Source organism: Carcharhinus amblyrhynchos, chromosome 26 (assembly GCF_965287045.1).
Source record: "Carcharhinus amblyrhynchos chromosome 26, sCarAmb.v2.hapA, whole genome shotgun sequence".
In the NCBI taxonomy this organism is placed as follows: Eukaryota; Metazoa; Chordata; class Chondrichthyes; order Carcharhiniformes; family Carcharhinidae; genus Carcharhinus; species Carcharhinus amblyrhynchos.
The window spans coordinates 207,099-225,824 of NC_137349.1; the positions used below are offsets into that span (position 1 = coordinate 207,099).

The following is an 18,726-nucleotide window of genomic DNA, read 5'->3' on the forward strand; positions in this document are numbered from 1 at the left end:
AGCACTGGGTTACTTAATTGCATTAATAGGGACCTGGGTTCGATTCCTGGCTTGGGTCACTGTCTGTGTAGAGTTTGCACGTTCTCCTACTGTCTGCGTAGGTGTCCTCCGGATGCTCCGGTTTCCTCCCACATTCTGAATGACGTGCTGGTTAGGTGCATTGACCCGAACAGGTGCCGGACTGTGGCGACTAGGGGAATTTCACAGTAACATCATTGCAGTGTTAAAACTTTACTTTAATGGGTGGCATATAAATTTAAGCTGTTGTTATTGTTCTATACTTACTGTGGCATGGGTAGCAATTGATGCCGCCAAGAATTATAAGTTTTAAAATATCACTTTCTGGTATATCCTGACTTGACCATGCAGCTTGAGCACTTCCACTGCTGCAACACTCCTCTTGATCAATCCGGGTCATGGATAAAGCTTGGCATTTTCCATTTCTTCCTTGCTGTAGCCAACATACCCCGGCTGAAGAAACCAAATGCAGAAAACAAGGATAAGCAACATCAAACACATCTTTTTTCCTACATATACCACCATTACACTGCTCCTTAATCAACAATTCTAAAACATCTAGAACTGCAGTTAAACACTCCCTTACATTCATAGAATATCTACATTGCAGAATAAGGCCATTTAGCCCATTCAGCCTGCACTAACAAAAATCCCAGCCAGGCCCTATCCCTATAACCCCAAATATTTACCCTATTAATCCCACTGACATTCCTCTAATACTAAGGAGCAATTTAGCATCGCCAATCAATCTAAACATTGTATGCTGTCTTTTGGACTATGGGAAGAAACCAGAACATAAGAACATAAGAACATAAAGAAATAGGAGCAGGAGTAGGCCATCTAGCCCTTCGAGCCTGCCCCGCCATTCAATAAGATCATGGCTGATCTGTCGTGGCTCAGTTCCACTTTCCCGCTTTCTCCCCATAACCCTTAATCCCCTCTCTTATCAAGAACCCATCAACCCGCTTCTTAAAAATATTTAGCGAGGCAGCCTCCACCACTTCAACGGGCAGAGAATTCCAGAGATTCACCACCCTTTGAGTGAAGAAGTTCCTCCTCAACTCTGTTCTAAACCGCCCCCCCTTTATCTTGAGGCTGTGCCCCCTAGTCCTACTGTCTTTTTTGAGCGGGAAGAGTCTCTCCACCTCTATCACGGAGGAAATCCATGCAGACACAGAGCGTGCAGACTCCACATAGACAGTGACCCAAGCTGGGAAATAGAACCCAAGTCCCTGGTGCTGTGAGGCAGCGGTGCCAGCCACTGAGCCAGTGTAATGTTATTACAATATTATGAACATCAAAGAAAAAATGAGTTCATTCATTTTTCAATATTTTGAATGTTTACTTATGGGATGTGGGCATTGCTAAAAAGGGTCACTATTTATTGCTTACTCCTGATTTCCCCTGTCAAGATAGCGATGTCTTTTTGAACCATTGCAAACTGTTGGGAAGGGAGTCCCAGATACATTGAACGCACAGTGATAAAGTTCCAGGTCAGGAGGGTTTGTGACTTGCAGACGGTGCCTTTGTTCTTCTAAGTGGTAGCGGTTGCACATTTGAAAAGTTGAAGGAGCCTCTGCAAGTTGCCACAGCCCATCTTGTAAACAGTACAGACTCCAGCCATTGTGTGTCAGTGGTGGAGGGAATGAATGTTTAAAGTGGTGGACGAGATGCTTTGTCCCAGATGGTGGTGAGCTTTGTGAGTAATCCACCACACTCCTGACTTGAGCCTTGCAGATGGTGGGCAGGCTTTGGGGAAGTCAGAAGGCAACTTACTTGTCACAGAATCCCCGGGCTCTGATCTGCTTTTGTAGCCACAGTATTGATATGTTGGTTCAGTTCAGTCTGGTCAATAGTAACCACCCCTGCCCGCTCCATTTTATTGATGGTGGTGAACTCAGTGATGCTGTTGTACTTCAACAGCTGATGGTTTGACTTTCCCTATTGTTCTCGATGGCCATTGCCTGGCATTTGTGGAGTCCAGATGATACTTTCCACCTGGTATTTGTGTGGAGCAAATATTACTTCTCCCTTATCAACCCAAGTCTGAAAGTTATCTTAATTTTGCTGCATATAGGCATAGTCTGCTTCAGTAAGAGGTGTTGCAAATGGCACTCAAACAAATAAGTTTGGAACAAGACTAGAATGAGGTCTGAGCTAGGTGACTCTGGCAGGATTTGCTGCTGAAGTGTAACTAAGTTAAAATAAACGTTTAAAGTTTATTTACTGGTCACTTCGGTAACACTGAAGTGAAATTACTGTGCAATTCTTCTAAGCGCTACAAAACCAGAGCACCTGGAGGAAACCCACTCAGACACAGGGGGAACATGCAAACTCCACACAGACTGTGGCCCAAGCCAGGAATCAAACCCAGGTCCCTGGTGCTGTGAGGCAGCAGTGCTAACCACGGTGCCACCGTGCTGTCCCTTGTCTAATGTTGTTATCTGTAACGTTTACAGAAAGTAAGTGAGGCAGCATTGGTAATCTCCCTAACTTGTGGTTTTTGGCGGCAATGAAAGCGTTTGTTAGTCCCATTCCATAATACACAACAAAGTTCTGAAGAAAGGTGCAGATTTCATATCACTGTGTAGTAAGAGTGCTTTTGATAAAGATTCTCAGCTGGGTTTTATTAGAAATGCGATTGAATCATAGATCCCTACAGTGCATAAAGAGGCCCTTCAGCCCATCGAGTCTGCACTGAACACAATCCCACCCAGGCCCTACCCCCATATTATACCCACTAATCCCTCTAACCTATGCATCCCTGGACACTAAGGGGCAATTTCTTAGCTTAGCCAATCAATCTAACCCGCACATCTTTGGACTATGGGAGGAAACCCATGCAAACACAAGGAGAATGTGCAAACTCCACACAGTCAGTGACCCAAGCCGGAATTGAACCCAGGACCCTAGAGCTGTGAAGCAGCAGTGCTAACCACTGTGCTACCGTACCACCCTAAGAGCTGAATGTTCTCTTTCTGCACCATAACTGTTCTATGTTTCTAAATGGTGTGGCCATCAAAAAATACCAAATGTCTGGATTCAGAAATCAATAAAATAAAAACATTTTTAATGGCTGGGACGTAGTCTCAGAACAATTAACTTCTATGGATTAAGGGATAGAGGCAGGGCTGACTACTTAACCAGAAATATTGAATCATTACATTGGGAAGGTGTGACTATTACCATGGTGACACTTGTTACCTGAATAATTATACTGGGAAGGTTCAACTAACCTCAGGAAATTAACAAGTGGTTTGTGGTCAGAGGACTCTTTTACTAAAAAAAAGTGTTCAGATCATAGAAATTAGAGAATCCCTATAGTGCAGAAAGAGGCCATCAGCTCAACAACCTCACCCAGACCCTATCCTCGTAACTCTACGTATTTGCCCTGCTAATCCGCTGACACTAAGGGGCAATTGAGTACCGTCAATCAACCTAAACCCTACATCTTTGGAGCATGGGAGGAAATTAGAGCCCACGGAGGAAACCCACACAGACATGGGGAGAAAGTGCAAACTCCACACAATCACCGGAGGCCAGAATCAAACCTGGGTCCCTGGCACTGTGAATCAGCAGTGTTAAACGATGTGCAACCGTGTCAATCATTGATTCATTGGCGTTTTGAGTCATCAATTCCCTTCTTTGCCATAACGAATGGAAGTGTTAATGGGATGTTGTGAGGATACACTTTCCACATAACCCATCAGAGACTGTTACTCAAAAGTTACTATGAAGAACACCAGGATTTCAGATGTTTCTTTCCTTTAAAAACAGCTTATGTATATTGTGTAAACTTAGTACTTGTTATCTTTCCGCTGCCATATATATTTTAAAAAGATGACTAAGTAGTTTTAATCCATAAGCACTTGTCTGAAAATTAATTATTTTTCATATTTGGAAAAAATGGAGAATGTGGGGACAAACATCATGGATTCCATTATAATTTTTATGATTTGAGTTAAAACTGGCCATGCCTGCCCATATGCACTATGACTGAAAAAGCAGAGGGTGTTAGAGCACAAGAGAATCGGTCTGTTTATCAAAGATTACATCCAGTTATGAGCACAGACAAATGAAGGGTTGGAAGGAAGAATGAACGGTGCATGTGCATGAACATCGATGAAGGTAACAAATTCAGATAATATTCTAACCACGTTGCTAAAAGCATCCTGTTTAAGCAAATTTTTCTATGGAGTGCAGAAAGTTATACTGTCCCCTTCAACTCAATCTCTAAATTCTACAGTGGAAAGAACCTTTGATCATAATGGTCTGCAATGCTACCTGACTATATTTATGATGTATGAACATAGAATCCTATGACATGAGGTGGAAGAAATATCACCTACAAAGAGGAGCGTTTCATTGACACGGAATATTTGTTGGGTGCTGCATTGGAGTTACTGTAAGCATGGCAAATTCCTTGCAGTCTCCTACTTCCTCCCAACATTCTGAGTCATTTTAACTAACCTGAAAGGGTAAAAGACTGAGTTCTAATCCCAAACATGGGTCCTTAAACCAAAAATAAACCTATTCTTGGAGCTAGTGACTTGGCACTAAATGAATGAAAAGGACAGCGTGCTTCAGAGTAAAGATTCTGCCCTGAAAGAACATTTGGCGATTCTTTAGAAAATTGCACAGATGGTGTTGTAATGTAACTAGATGCTGCAATTCCCCCAACTGTTACTCTTAAGATAACAGGGTCGGCTACATATTTACTTACATTTGTTTTGAAGTGTTTATAGATTTTTTAATGTAGCTAAAGATACCGAATATTTAACTTGTACATTTTTATAGTTGTTCTCTAAAGTAAAATTAAAGTCATGTGAGGAGATGTAACATTATTTCATTTTTACATTTCATTTTTCTAAAAAAATTAAGAAAACTGACACATTAACTTAAACATCATTGCAATTCCAAACATTTTACCTGCTAATCATCTCATCCAATTTTGGTCAAATATACCTACCCATTGCTTAGGGTAGGATAGTGTATCTGCAGCCTATATATTATTACTTTCAGTTGATATTGAGGCATTGAACTTTAGAACATTACCTTCAAAGTGAATGTATTTTGAATTAAATGTAGTGGTGCTCAACATCACCAAATGTACAATTACAAAATGTACATGAAAAATATACAATTTAAATATTTGGTATCTTTCGCCACATCAAAAAATCTATAAACGCTTCAAAACAAATGTAAGTAATATGTAGCCAAACTGTTATCTTAAGGGTAACAGTTGGGGGAATTGCAGCACCTAATTACTTTACAACACCATCTGTGCAATTTTCTAAAGAATCGCCAAATGCTAAGAAGAGCCAGGAGAGGACATGAGAAGTCTTTGGCAGGCAGGATCAAGGAAAACCCTAAAGCTTTTTATAGTTATGTCAGGAATAAAAGAATGACTAGGGTAAGATTAGGGCCAGTCAAGGACAGTAGACAGAAGTTGTGCGTGGAGTCTGAAGAGACAGGAGAGCCGCTAAATGAATATTTTTCATCAGTATTCACACGGTAAAAAGACAATGTTGTCGAGGAGAATACTGAGATACAGGCTATCAGACTAGATGAGATTGAGGTTCATAAGGAGATGTTCGCAATTCTGGAAAGTATGAAAATAGATAAGTCCCCTGGGCCAGATGGAATTTATCCTAGGATTCTCTGGGAGGATAGGGAGGTGATTGCAGAGCCTTTGACTTTGATGTATAGGTTGATCATTGTCTACAGGAATAGTGCCAGAAGACTGCAGGATAGCAAATGTTGTCCCCTTGTTCAAGAAGAGGAGTAGAGACAACCCAGGTAATTATAGACCAGTGAGCCTTACTTCTGTTGTGGGCACAGTTTTGGAAAGGATTATATGAGATAGGATTTATCATCATCTAGAAAGGAATAATTGGATTCGGGATAGTCAACACGGTATTGTAAAGAGTAGGTCATGCCTCACAAACCTTATTGAGTTCTTTGAGAAGGAGACCAAAGGGGTGGATGAGGGTAAAGCAGTTGATGTGGTGTACATGGATTTCAGTAAAGCATTTGATGAGGTTCCCCATGGTAAGCTATTGCAGAAGATACGGAGCCATGGGATTGAGGGTGATTTAGCGGTTCAGATCAGAAATTGGCTAGCTGCAAGATGATGTACGGTGGTGGTTGATGGGAAATGTTCATCCTGGAATTCAGTTACTAGTGGTATACCACTAGGATCTATTTTGGGAGCCACTGCTGTTTGTCATTTTTATAAATGACCTGGATGAGGGGGTAGAAGGATGGGTTAGTAAATTTGCGGATGGCACTAAAGTTGGTGGAGTTGTGGACGGTGCAGAAGGATGTTGCAGGTTACAGAGGGACATAGATAAGCTGCAGAGCTGGGCTGAGAGGTGGCAAATGGAGTTTAATGCAGAAAAACGTGAAGTGATTCACTTTGAAAGGAATAACAGGAATACAGAATACTGAGCTAATGGCAAGTTACTTGGTAGTGTGGTTGAGCAGTGAGATCTCAGTGTCCCTTTGCATAGATCCCTGAAATTTGGCACCCGGGTTGATAGGGTTGTTAAGAAGGCGTACGGTGCATTAGCTGTTATTGGTAGAGGGATTGAGGTTAGGAGCCATGAGGTTATGTTGCAACTGTAAAAAATTCTGTTGCAGCTGCACTTGGAGTATTGCATACAGTTTTGGTCGCCACATTATAGGAAGGATGTGGAAGTATTTGGAAAGGGTGCAGAGGAGATTTACCAGGATGTTGCCTGGTATGGTGGGAAGGTCTTATGAGGAAAGGCTGAGGGACTTGAGGCTGTTTTTGCTAGAGAGAAGGTTAAGAAGTGAATTAATAGAGGCATATAAGATGATCAGAGGATCAGATAGGGTGGACGGTGTGAACCTTCCTCAGATGGAGATGACTAGCATGAGGGAACATACCTTAAGTTGAGGGGTGATAGATATAGGACAGACAGAGATAGGTTCTTTACTCAGAGGGTATTAAGGGTGTGGAATGCCCTGCCTGCAACAGTAGTGGACTCACCAATATTAAGGGCCTTTAATGGTCATTGGCCTTGGAGGGAGTGCAGAGGAGGTTTACTAGGCTGATACCAGAGTTGAGGGGGTTGAGCTATGAGGAGAGGCTGAATAAACTGGGCTTGTACTCGTTAGAGTTTAGAAGAATGAGGGGAGATCTCATTGAGACGTATAAGATGATGAATGGGATGGATAGGATAGAGGTGGAAAGACTCTTCCCGCTCAAAAAAGACAGTAGGACTAGGGGGCACAGCCTCAAGATAAAGGGGGGGCGGTTTAGAATGGAGTTGAGGAGGAACTTCATCACTCAAAGGGTGGTGAATCTCTGGAATTCTCCGCCCGTTGAAGTGGTGGAGGCTGCCTCGCTAAATATTTTTAAGACGCGGGTTGATGGGTTTTTGATAAGAGAGGGGATTAAGGGTTATGGGGAGAGGGCGGGAAAGTGGAACTGAGCAGTGACAGATCAGCCATGATCTTATGGAATGGCAGGGCAGGCTCGAAGGGCTAGATGGCCTACTCCTGCTCCTATTTCTTATTATGTTCTTATGACAAACATATGGATGATATTGGAATAGTGTACGTTAGATGGGCTTTCGATTGGTTTCACAGGTTGACGCAACATCGAGGGTTGAAGGGCCTGTAATGTTCTATGTTCTAAATGTCACTGTGACAAAGGTGAATAGAAATAAAACTCTCAGCCTTTCAGTGTCAGTGGTTATTCTCAAACAAATGTTAACAACTTCTAAGCTTATGCAGCTTTTTACAAGGCTCTTTAAACAACACCTTCCAAACCCATGACCATTACCACCTAGAAGGCCATAGGCAACAGATACTGGAAACACCACCACCTGCAAGGTCCCCTCCAAACCAATCACCATCCTGACTTAGAATCATAGAATCCCTACCGCCCGTCGAGTCTATACTGACAACAATCCCACCTGTCACCGTAACCCCACATATTTACCCTGTTAATCCCTCTAATACTAAAGGGCAATTTAGCATGGCCAATCCACCTAAACCGCACATCTTTAGTGTGGGAGGAAACCGGAGCACCCAGATGAAACCCACACAGACCAGACAGAATGTGCAAGCTTCACACAGACAGTGACCCGAGGTCAGAATCAAACCCAGGTCCCTGGCACTGCGAAAGCTTGCGAGTATATTATCAAATAAATAGGTTGGACTAAAACCTGGTGTTGTCAGACTTTTTACTGTGTTTACGCCAGTCCAACGCCGGCATACCCACATCATGACTGTGAAGCAGCAGTGCTAAGCACTGCGCCATCATGCCCTTGCAGATGTATTGCCGTTCCTTCATTGTTGCTGGATCAAAATCCTGAACTCTTTCAAACAGCACTATGGGTGCACCTACGTTACGGGGACTGCAGCAATTCAAGGAGACTGTTCACCACCACCTTCTCAAGGGCAATTAGGAATGGGTGATAAATGCTGGCCTAGCCAGTAAAGCCAACACCCCTTGAAAGATGTTTTTAAAACATGCTGCAGGTTGAAATTGCACTCAGTTTGTAATACTATTAACTTATATCAAAAAGAGTGTGAAGAGCTGGAACCCAGGTGTTCTGCCCCAATACCTGTTTACTGGGTAGGTAAGCTGAGTTTTGTACAGCAGCATTTAAATATATTCACTAATCTCTGTTCATTGACTGTAATGTTTTGGTCCAATCGTCAGTGTAAAGTGCTGCAGTAACTCAGCAAGGCTTCTTTGGCAGCACCTTCCAAATACAGAGCCTTTAGTACATTAGAAGAACAAAGGGAGGACCTGCTTGAGGATATGACCATCTGCAAGTTGCTCTCCAAACAACTTTGTCGAGATGTCTGTTACTTCATTGTCATTGGATCAAAATCCCAGAATTCCCTGCCTTCAGCACATGGATCATTCCACCATGTCTAAGTCCACTGTCCCAGGATGCATGCTACTGGGATTTTGTTTGTCCTGTAATTTGGACATTTAAATTTCTCGCATGTGTTGTATCTGTGCTTCCCCTGTTTGTGCTATAAAAAACAAAGCAGAACCCCCTCACCACACTCTTCCAGATCTGGCAGCCCCTCCCTACCAATCCTCACATAGAATCACAGGATCCCTACAGTGCAGAAGGAGACCATTTGGCCCATTGAGTCTGCACCGACCACATTCCCACCTAGGCCCTATCCCCATAAACCCACCCATTTACCCTACTAACCCTCCAACACTAAGGGGCAATTTAGCATGGCCAATCAACCTAACCTGCATATCTTTGGAGTGCATGTGCTTGTACATGGCAGGCTCTACCTTAATTTTTTCCAAGAGAATTGGTCACTTGACCAATGAGGGAACAAAAATACATCAGTGTCATATTTAAACACTGAATGTCCTCCTTTTAAACTATATCAAAAAGCAATTTAACATTATAACAGGGGATGTGAGCGTTTCTGGCAAGGCCAGCATTCGTTGTCCATCCTTAATCATCTTCAAAAAGCAGCAGCAGCCATGGCTGCAGTACACACACTATAGGTCCATCCACTGTGTTGTTAGGAGAGGTTATTCATGAAGGCCCCATGTTCTCAACCTTGCCCTTTACTTGAGATGTGGTGATTCTCAAGTCATCACCAGTCATGGTTATCTGGGACAATGACAACTTTACCTTTAGGTCATAGGTATAGGTTGAAAGGGGGTAGATTTAAAACTGAGATGAGGAAGTACTACTTCTCGCAGAGGGTGGTGAGTCTGTGGAACTCACTACCCCATAGTGCGCTGGAATCTGAATCATTGAATGGTTTCAAGAAAGAGATAGATATATTTCTGATTTTAAAAATGGTTAAAGTGATAAGAGGAGCAAGCAGGGAGGTGGATTTGAGACCGGGGGAGATCAGCCATGATCTGTTTGAATGGCGGAGCAGATTCAAAGGGATGAATTGCCTACTTCAGATCCTAATTCCTACATTACTATCAGAAGGAGTTCCAGGATTTTTGATCCAGGAACAGCAGTGTTGGTTGGATATCTACCAGCTAGCCTACCGCAGAATCGGCGCGAGCCAGGGTCCGACAAAGGAAATCTCCTTTGACTTCAGACGGGAATTTCCAATTTCGCCCGAGTGAAGCGGTAAAATCCCTCCCATAATTCCAAGTCAGGAACGTAGACTGGGGGGAAACTTGCAGGTGATGCAGTTCCCATGTATCTGCCACCTTTACTCTTTTAGGTACACTTATAATCACATTTATGAGGTGTCCATGTCCATTTGTTTTAATAGAACCTTGTTTTTATCCACAGTATTTTGCTTTTATCTTAGAATCATAGAATCCTTCCGTGTAGAAGGAGGCCATTCAGCCCATCAAGTCTGCACCAACCACAATCCCATCCAGACCCTATTCCCGTAACCCTGTATTTATCCTGTTAACCCCGTGACATTGGCTGTGCTAAATTGCCCCTCAATCAACCCAACCCACACATTTTTGGATTGTAGGAGGAAACCAAAGCACCTGGCGGAAACCCATGCAGACACAGGGAGAATGTGCAAACTCCACACAGTTACCTGAACTCAGAACTGAACCTGGTGCTGTAAAGCACTGTGCCACCCCCACACTGATTGGGTGGCACTGATCTTGTTTTTTATCCTTCCTGTTAAATGAAATCGCCCAGAGTATTAGCATTTGGAGTTATTGCCACAGCCTCATGGGAATGGAATTATAGAGCACAAGAGACTTAATTGTACGTCCCATCCGTGGGATCCACAAGATGTTTTACATCGGGGGTAGTGGCACATCAAAGAATGCTTTTGTGTGTGTGCGGGGAATGCTCACTTTGCACTTGGCGCTGCCAACGTGCATCTTAAGGATTTTTTTTGCTGGAAGAATTGGAGAAGGGATTCGTGTTGCACCCCCCCCCCCCCGGCCCCCTCACCCGATAGAATCCCACCCTGATCGGGTGGCACTAACTTGCTTTGAAACTCCGAGCAAAGCTTCCACTCAACTGGCAGCAAAAGTCTGACTCTCTCCTGTCCCAGCGTGTCTCCCCGAAACCACACACACATACTCACATCTTCGCTGAAATCAAACTTGACGCGGCCGGAAATTTCAGTCCGAAATGAAACTGCAGCAAGTACAAACCTGTTGCAAAACCATGTTGTTATTTACAGCCTGTTTTAGACCTCATTGCCTCTGCACCCACTCTCTGTATCCTTTCCCCGAGCGTGTCCCTGTATTGAAAAAAATCTAACATATCCTTTAAAATTACCGGGGAACTTCAGTTCTTCCGCCTTCTGGAAAGCGGTTTCTGGGAGAGGAATATTCATCCACCCAGTCCCTGATACCTGCTCCTCCCTCCCCTGGAACCAAGACACATCTCGGCTGCTGATTGAGGTATTGAGAGTCAGCACCCTGGTAACTAAACGCTTGCTGTGACCTGCCCTGTCTGCGCCGCAGCTTTCATGTCGCCTTAACTTTATCATAGAATCATACAATGCCTATATTGCGGAGGGAGGCCATTCAGCCCATCGAAAATCATAGAATAGAATCCGTACAGTGCAGAAGGAGGCCATTTAGCACATTAAATCTGCACTGACAACAATCCCAGCCGGAGTCTATCCCCATAACCCCATTTATTTGCCCTGGTAATCCCTCCCCCCCACCCCCCCGACACCAAGGGCCAATTTAGCATGGCCAATCCACCTAATCTCCACATCTTTGGACACTAAGGGGCAAGTTAGCGTAGCCAATCCACCTAAACTACACATTTTTGGACTGTGGGAGTAAACCAGAGCACCCGGAGGAAACTCATGCAGACATAGGGAGAACGTGCAGACTCCACACACAGATTCACCCCACGCTAGCATTGAACCCAGGACCCTGGCACTGTGAGGCAGCAATGCTAACAACTCTGCCACTTTGTTATCAAAGTGTGCGGGGTATCCAGGCTTCATGTAGAGTCATCCACCCCAAACACAAGCCTTTATCCTCTCTTCCAATGCAAATCTCTCACCTTCAAGTAATACAGACTCCTTTTAGATTTTTATTTTAAAAAAGAGTACCTGCATTTTAAAAGAATGGTCCTGAAGGGGTGAGGTGTTCCAAAACTGTGAGTCACTTCCAGTTCTGTCAGTAAACTTTACTTTCACCGTCTAACCCTCATCTTTCACTGTTGTCAGTCATACAGGGTGTTACTTATTTAGCCCAGAGATACTTAAGTTTAAAAAAATGTTCAGTATCCCCCAATTCTTTCAAGAATCTCCCCTTGTTGTTTCAAGGGTCCCTTTCACTTTTGACACTGAGCTTCACCTGCACTTTCCCACCACATGAAAGAAGAAAACAAATCCAACCAAGCAGCAAACCCATCTGGTTCCATTAAATCATCAGTTTCTAAACTATTAATCAACCTCCCACCCCCTACCTAACACAACACTTTCCTCTGACACCCACCAATGTGCACTTCCATCCATTAGTTGGCTAATATACTAAACATTTTTGTTGTTCTATAGCCCCACTTTGGAGTTTGATTAATGAGCATCATGAGAGGTTAAGAAAGCAATGCTACTAATATGAATTTTAAAAAAACAGAGCAGCACAGTGGTTAGCACTGCTGCTGCAAGCACCAGGGACCCAGGTTCAATTCCAGCCTTGGGTCACTGTCTGTGTGGAGTTTGCACATTCTACGTATCGGTATGGTTTTCCACTGGGTGCTCCGGTTCCTTCCACACTCCAAAAATGTGCAGCTTAGGTGGATTGGCCATGCTGAATTGCCTCTTAGTGTCCCGGGGGATCAGCAGGGTGGGTTATGGGGATAGGGCCTGGGTGGGATTGTTGTCGGTGTCGGGTCAATGAACCAAATGGCCTCCTCCTGCACTGTAAGGATTCTATTCTAAAAATGTCCAGCAGGTCAGTCAGTAGCTGAAAACAGGGCATTCTAATCCCAAAGGGCAGAGCAATGGAGAGATCCAGGTGCATAAATAGCTTGCAGAGAACCTGCCATAAAATATCCCATTATCACAGTCCGAAAGACGTGCTGGTTAGGTACATGGCCATGCTAAATTCTCCATCAGTGTACCCAAACAGGCGCTGGAGTGTCGAGACCAGGAGATTTTCACAGTAATTTCATTGCAGTGTTAATGTAAGCCTACTTACGACACTAATAATTCAACTTTGAAACTTTACATTTTTAGATGCTGCATATGATTTTAGATGTATATGCTGCTGAATATTAATTTCACTGAAAAATAGTTTTACAGTTGTGGAGCTGCTGGTGAAAGCAGATTTACTCAGTCCATAGTCCAAAAAAGAGTTGTCGCTGAACGCCTGGAAATACATTGTGAATTTATTAACCCGCCAACTTGATCGAACTTTTGATGATAGTTTTTTTAACATCACTGCCCATTTCACCTTCCGCCCCAACAATATTGGCTTGCTTCAAGAAAGATAAAAGTTAACTTCATGCCACAGTTTCAAGACTGAAGGCTTGTTCTTGTCCAGTTGAAGCAGCAAATAATTTATTTCAGTCAAACAAAACTATCTTACCATAAGAGGCGTTGTCACCGATGATATGACACACGATGGCAAACATGAATGGTGTGGCCAGCACGTTCTTGGTTAATAAACGCATGGTGAGAGACGCAGAGACAGCAAAACAGGACACAAGTCTCTAACTTTCCAGCTCAGAGTTGGACCTGACTTTTTACAATTGTGGGCTGCGAATTCGCAACCGCTCCTTAAATAATTCCTCCTGGGATGGGCGGATTAAATAGGCGCGTCCCGGGGTGGGCGTCTTGACAGCAGCCAGTGAGGTGAGAGGGAAGGCAATGTTTTTTTTCTCTCTCCCCGGGTTTTTAAAACGTTTATCTTATCTCAAACCGCGCCCAGAAACTGATCTTGCCCTTGGATTGCACCCAAGCCTAGGCTTCTGCCAACATGCAAACAACTTTCACTACACTGACCACCGGTCATTATTTCCGACTAAACCCAACTCCTTCCAAAGGGGCCGAATGTTGACTAACTCTTACTCAATCCTCTCTGCCGCGATTATTTTCCAATGCTTCCAGATGATTTCCCGATTTTCTCTTTGGCTGTACTTGAAGAAGGACAAAAAAGGGAGAGATTTCGCTCTCCACATCTCCCTACATGTGTGTGTGTGTGTGGCGGGGGGAGGGGGGGCATATCTTTTAACATTTGAGATACTAATATTTCAAACAGATGTCGAGGTCCCGATAATAAGTTGCAGATCTTGCGCCCAGACAGGAAACTTTTTTTTTGCTTCAATTGCGACAAAGATTTAATCTCCCAAGTTGATTCTACGCGGTTCCCCACTTTTCTCCCCTGTCTGATGCAATTCCTCCCAAAGAAAGTGGATGAGATTCTCAGCTCCAGTGCTAACTTTGAATTCAGGTTATATTACTTTATTCTTCAACAATCTAAAGTTTTAAAGTTTGTTTTATTAGTGCCACAAGTAGATTTACATTAACACTGAAGGGACTTACCTTGCATTAAATTGATCTTTCTATACACCCTAGATGTGACTGTAACACCACATTCTGCACTCTCTCCTTTCCTTCTCTGTGAACAGTATGCTTTGTCTGCATAGCGCACAAGAAACAATAGTTTTCACTGTATGTTAATACATATGACAATAATAAATCAAACTAAATCAAGCCAAAGTTACTGGCCTTGATTTTACCAGCACAACTGTCTGAGGCGCTTATGATCGCACCCGAGGCCAATGGGGAATGCTGTTCTGCGAGCCTCGCCCACGCCGGTTTCAGTGCCGGTAAAATCAAGGCCACTGTGAATGTTGACACTCTGGCGCTTGTTTGGGTACACTGAGGGAGAATTCAGCATTGCCAATCCACCTAACCAGCATGTTTTTCGGGCTGTGGGAGGAAAGTTATAGTTATTTGGAGAGTAATGAATTGATTGGAGATAGTCAGCATGGTTTTGTAGCGGGTAGGTCGTGCCTTACTAACCTTATTGAGTTTTTTGAAAAAGTGACCAAAGAGGTGGATGGGGGTAAGGCAGTTGACGTATATATGGATTTTAGTAAGGCGTTTGATAAGGTTCACCATGGTAGGCTTCTGCAGAAAATGCAGATGTATGGGATTGAGGGTAATCTAGGAAATTGGATCAGGAATTGGCTAGCAGATAGGAGACAGAGGGTGGTGGTTGATGGTAAATATTCGTCATGGAGTTCGGTTACGAGTGGTGTGCCTCAGGGATCTGTTTTGGGGCCACTGCTGTTTGTAATTTTTATTAATGATCTGGATGAGGGTATAGTTGGGTGGATTAGTAAATTTGCTGATGACACCAAAGTCGGAGGTGTGGTAGATTGTGAGGAAGGGTGTCATAGTTTGCAGGGAGACTTGGACAGGTTGCAGAGCTGGGCCGAGAGGTGGCGGATGGAGTTTAATGCGGAGAAGTGTGAGGTAATTCACTTTGGTAGGAATAACAGATGTGTTGAGTATAGGGCTAACGGGAGGACTTTGAATAGTGTGGATGAACAGAGGGATCTAGGTGTATGTGTACATAGATCCCTGAAAGTTGGGAATCAAGTAGATAAGGTTGTTAAGAAGGCATACGGTGTCTTGGCGTTTATTGGTAGGGGGATTGAATTTAGGAGTCGCAGCGTCATGTTGCAACTGTACACAACTCTGGTGCGGCCGCACTTGGAGTACTGTGTGCAGTTCTGGTCCCCACATTACAGGAAGAATGTGGAGGCTTTGGAGAGGGTGCAGAGGAGGTTTACCAGGATGTTGCCTGGTATGGAGGGGAGGTCCTATGAGGAGAGACTGAGGGATTTGGGGTTGTTTTCATTAGAAAGAAGGCGGCTAAGAGGGGGTCTTATTGAAACATATAAGATGATTAGAGGTTTAGATAGGGTGGACAGTGATAGCCTTTTTCCTCGGATGGAGAAAGCTAGCACGAGGGGGCATGGCTTTAAATTAAGGGGGGGTAGTTATAGGACGGATGTCAGGGGTAGGTTCTTTACCCAGAGGGTGGTGAGGGATTGGAATGCCCTGCCTGCTGCGGTTGTAAATGCGCCTAGTTTGGGGGCATTTAAGAGATCCGTGGATAGGTTTATGGACGAAAAGGGTTTGGTTTAGGTTAGTGGGTCATTGTTTTTTAACTGGTTGGCGCAACATCGTGGGCCGAAGGGCCTGTTCTGCACTGTAATGTTCTATGTTCTATGTTCTATGAAACTAAAATACCCAGAGGAAACTCATGCAGACACCGGGGAGAACATGCAGACTCCGCAGGAGCAGTGACCCTAGCTGGGAAATGAACCCATGTCCCTGGTGCTGTGAGACCGCAGTGCTAATCACTGTGCCACTGTGCTGCCCCAATTTGTGCCAGGTGGCTCCAGAATATCGGTAGGCATTTTCAAAGATGCCGATTGAGTGTAACTTTAACATCGACCATCCCACTCCCACTCCACCACCAAAATATGACATTTTTAATTTGACAAATTTGTGTTCCACATTAGTCAAAGTCACAATGAGAAACAATCAGAAGATAACTTGTGTTTCAGATTCTAAACACATGTGTTTACAAGTTGGAATGATTATATCCTAACTAACTATCTCCTGGAGCAATGACAAAACCACTGAAAAATTGGGAGTATAGGAATCAGCTGCTATTTACAAGGGAAACTCTTAAAATATGAAAACTGCTTAAATCTATTTGTTGCATGTGCTTTGGCTGGATAATATGGCCAGACTTAAGAAATGAGTATTACTGTCGTGTAGAATGTGCTGTTAGTCATCTTGGATCAGGAATCCGGAATGTCCCAATTTATATAGGATAAAGCTTTCAAATTGAGTGCAACTGACTATCATCACGGGAATGGTCCAAGCGATACACGGATACTTCAAATGTATGTGTTTTCAAACATTTGTAATGAATGTACATGACTGAGATTAACCATAAAAGAACACTGCCGCGCACACATCTGCAAAGACTTATAAAAGTGTTCAATTTTAGAATCTTTATAATGGAGTCAACTGTCTCTCTCGTATACTTATTTAAGAGCAATGTTCAATAAATGCATATATCTTATTGGTTCTTCTGAAAATTAATGGCACTTCAACTGTACGGATTTGGGGTAATACTAAGTAATCACAGCACAAACACATTTCTCTGTAGCGCCTAATATTAGTCCCTTTCACGATTTTGACTTGAGAGTGGTGAATATAATCCATTACGCTAGACCATAATAAGTTTTCTTCCTTCACAGACTGAGATCTTATGATATGGTATGTTGGCCTTCATAGCGAGAGGATTTGAGTATAGGGATAGGGGTGTTTTGCTACAATTATATAGGGTGTTGGTGGAATATTGTGTGCATTTTTGGTGTCCTTATCTGAGGAAGTATGCCCTTGCTATAGAAAGTGTACAACCAAGGTTTATCAGGCAGATTCCTGGGATGGCAGGTCTGCCATATGAGGAGGGATTAAGTCAATTAGGATTATATTCACTGAGGTTTAGAAGAGTGAGAGGGGATCTCACAGAAACTTATAAAATTCTAACAGGGTTAGACAGGGTAGATTGAGAAAGAATGTTCTCAATAGTTGAGTGTCCAGAACCAGGGGTCATAAGAATAAGGAGAAAACTTTTTAGAACTGAGGTGACGATAAATTTCTTCACCCAGAGGGTGGTGAATGTATGGAATTCGCTGCCACAGAATGTAGTTGAGGCCAAAACATTGTGTGATTTCAAGAAGAAATGAGATACAGCTCTTGGCGCTAAAGAGATCAAGGGATATGGGGGGAAGGGGGGATCAGGATATTGAATTTAATGATCAACCATGATCAAAATGAATAGCAAGGTAGGCTTGAAGGGCCAAATAGCCTACTCCCACTTCAAGTTTCTATGTTTCTATTCCAGATTCTGATAATCTTCATCCCAGAATATCCAATGAATACACTATTGAGCACCTGCTTATCATTATCATATATAATGAGTTCCTCCACATTAGTTCATCTATGCTTCTGCAAATTGTTCCCACCCAAATGAATCTGCAGAGCACTTTCTGAAAAAATGAGATTTTCCGGCATGTTCTGGTTTCCTCCCACATTCTAAAAAACATGCTAGTTAGGTGCATTGGTTTTTGATTTGATTTGATGTGATTTATTGTTGTCACATATATTAGTATATAATGAAAAGTATTGCTTCTTGCGTGTTATACAAGCAAACCATGCCATATTTGGAGAAGGAAAGGCTCTAAATTCTCTCTCAGCATACCCAAACAGAGGCAGGAATGTTGCAAATGGAGATTTTCACAGTAACTTCATTGCAGTGTTAATATAAGCCTACTTGTGACACCAGTAAATAAGTGAGTAAATTTGTATGTTGGAGTCCATTTGAGTTTCCTCTGCGGCGCCTATTTATGTGATACGTACACAATTGCTATAGCTTTGTGGGGTCAGTTAATGGACATGGTTATTGTACAACAGGCAGTGTATGTTGGCACTCAAGTCATTTTGCTCATTATGTAACTTGTATCAATAAAGATGTCAAGTAAATTTGTTGGAACAGTCGTTTGTTTGTGAAAGACAAATTGAACAAAACAAGTTCATTCCTGGACTGGTCAATGAGACACACAATTCTCACAGAATCATTCTCAATGTTACATTGTTCAGCATCTGTGCACACCAGAAATGATCTGCTGTTCAACCTGCTATTTTAGATTAAGGTCAGTTTTATGCAGTTTGTTCTGAAACAAATTA

At 43.0% G+C, this 18,726-nt stretch overlaps 1 protein-coding gene across 1 annotated transcript in view; it reads right to left on the minus strand.

Moving 5' to 3' along the window:
- fstl3 (follistatin-like 3 (secreted glycoprotein)) overlaps positions 1–13,723 on the minus strand; it is a 37,930-nt gene extending 24,207 nt beyond the window's left edge. Inside the window, exons 1-2 of the mRNA XM_080213266.1 lie at positions 13,532–13,723; positions 286–471 (exon numbers count right to left, since the gene is read on the minus strand). Of these exons, the coding sequence (XP_080069392.1) occupies positions 286–471; positions 13,532–13,616 (271 nt within the window). The 5' untranslated portion in view covers positions 13,617–13,723. The remainder of the gene's footprint in view (positions 1–285; positions 472–13,531) is intronic.
- Positions 13,724–18,726: the final 5,003 nt, after the last annotated feature.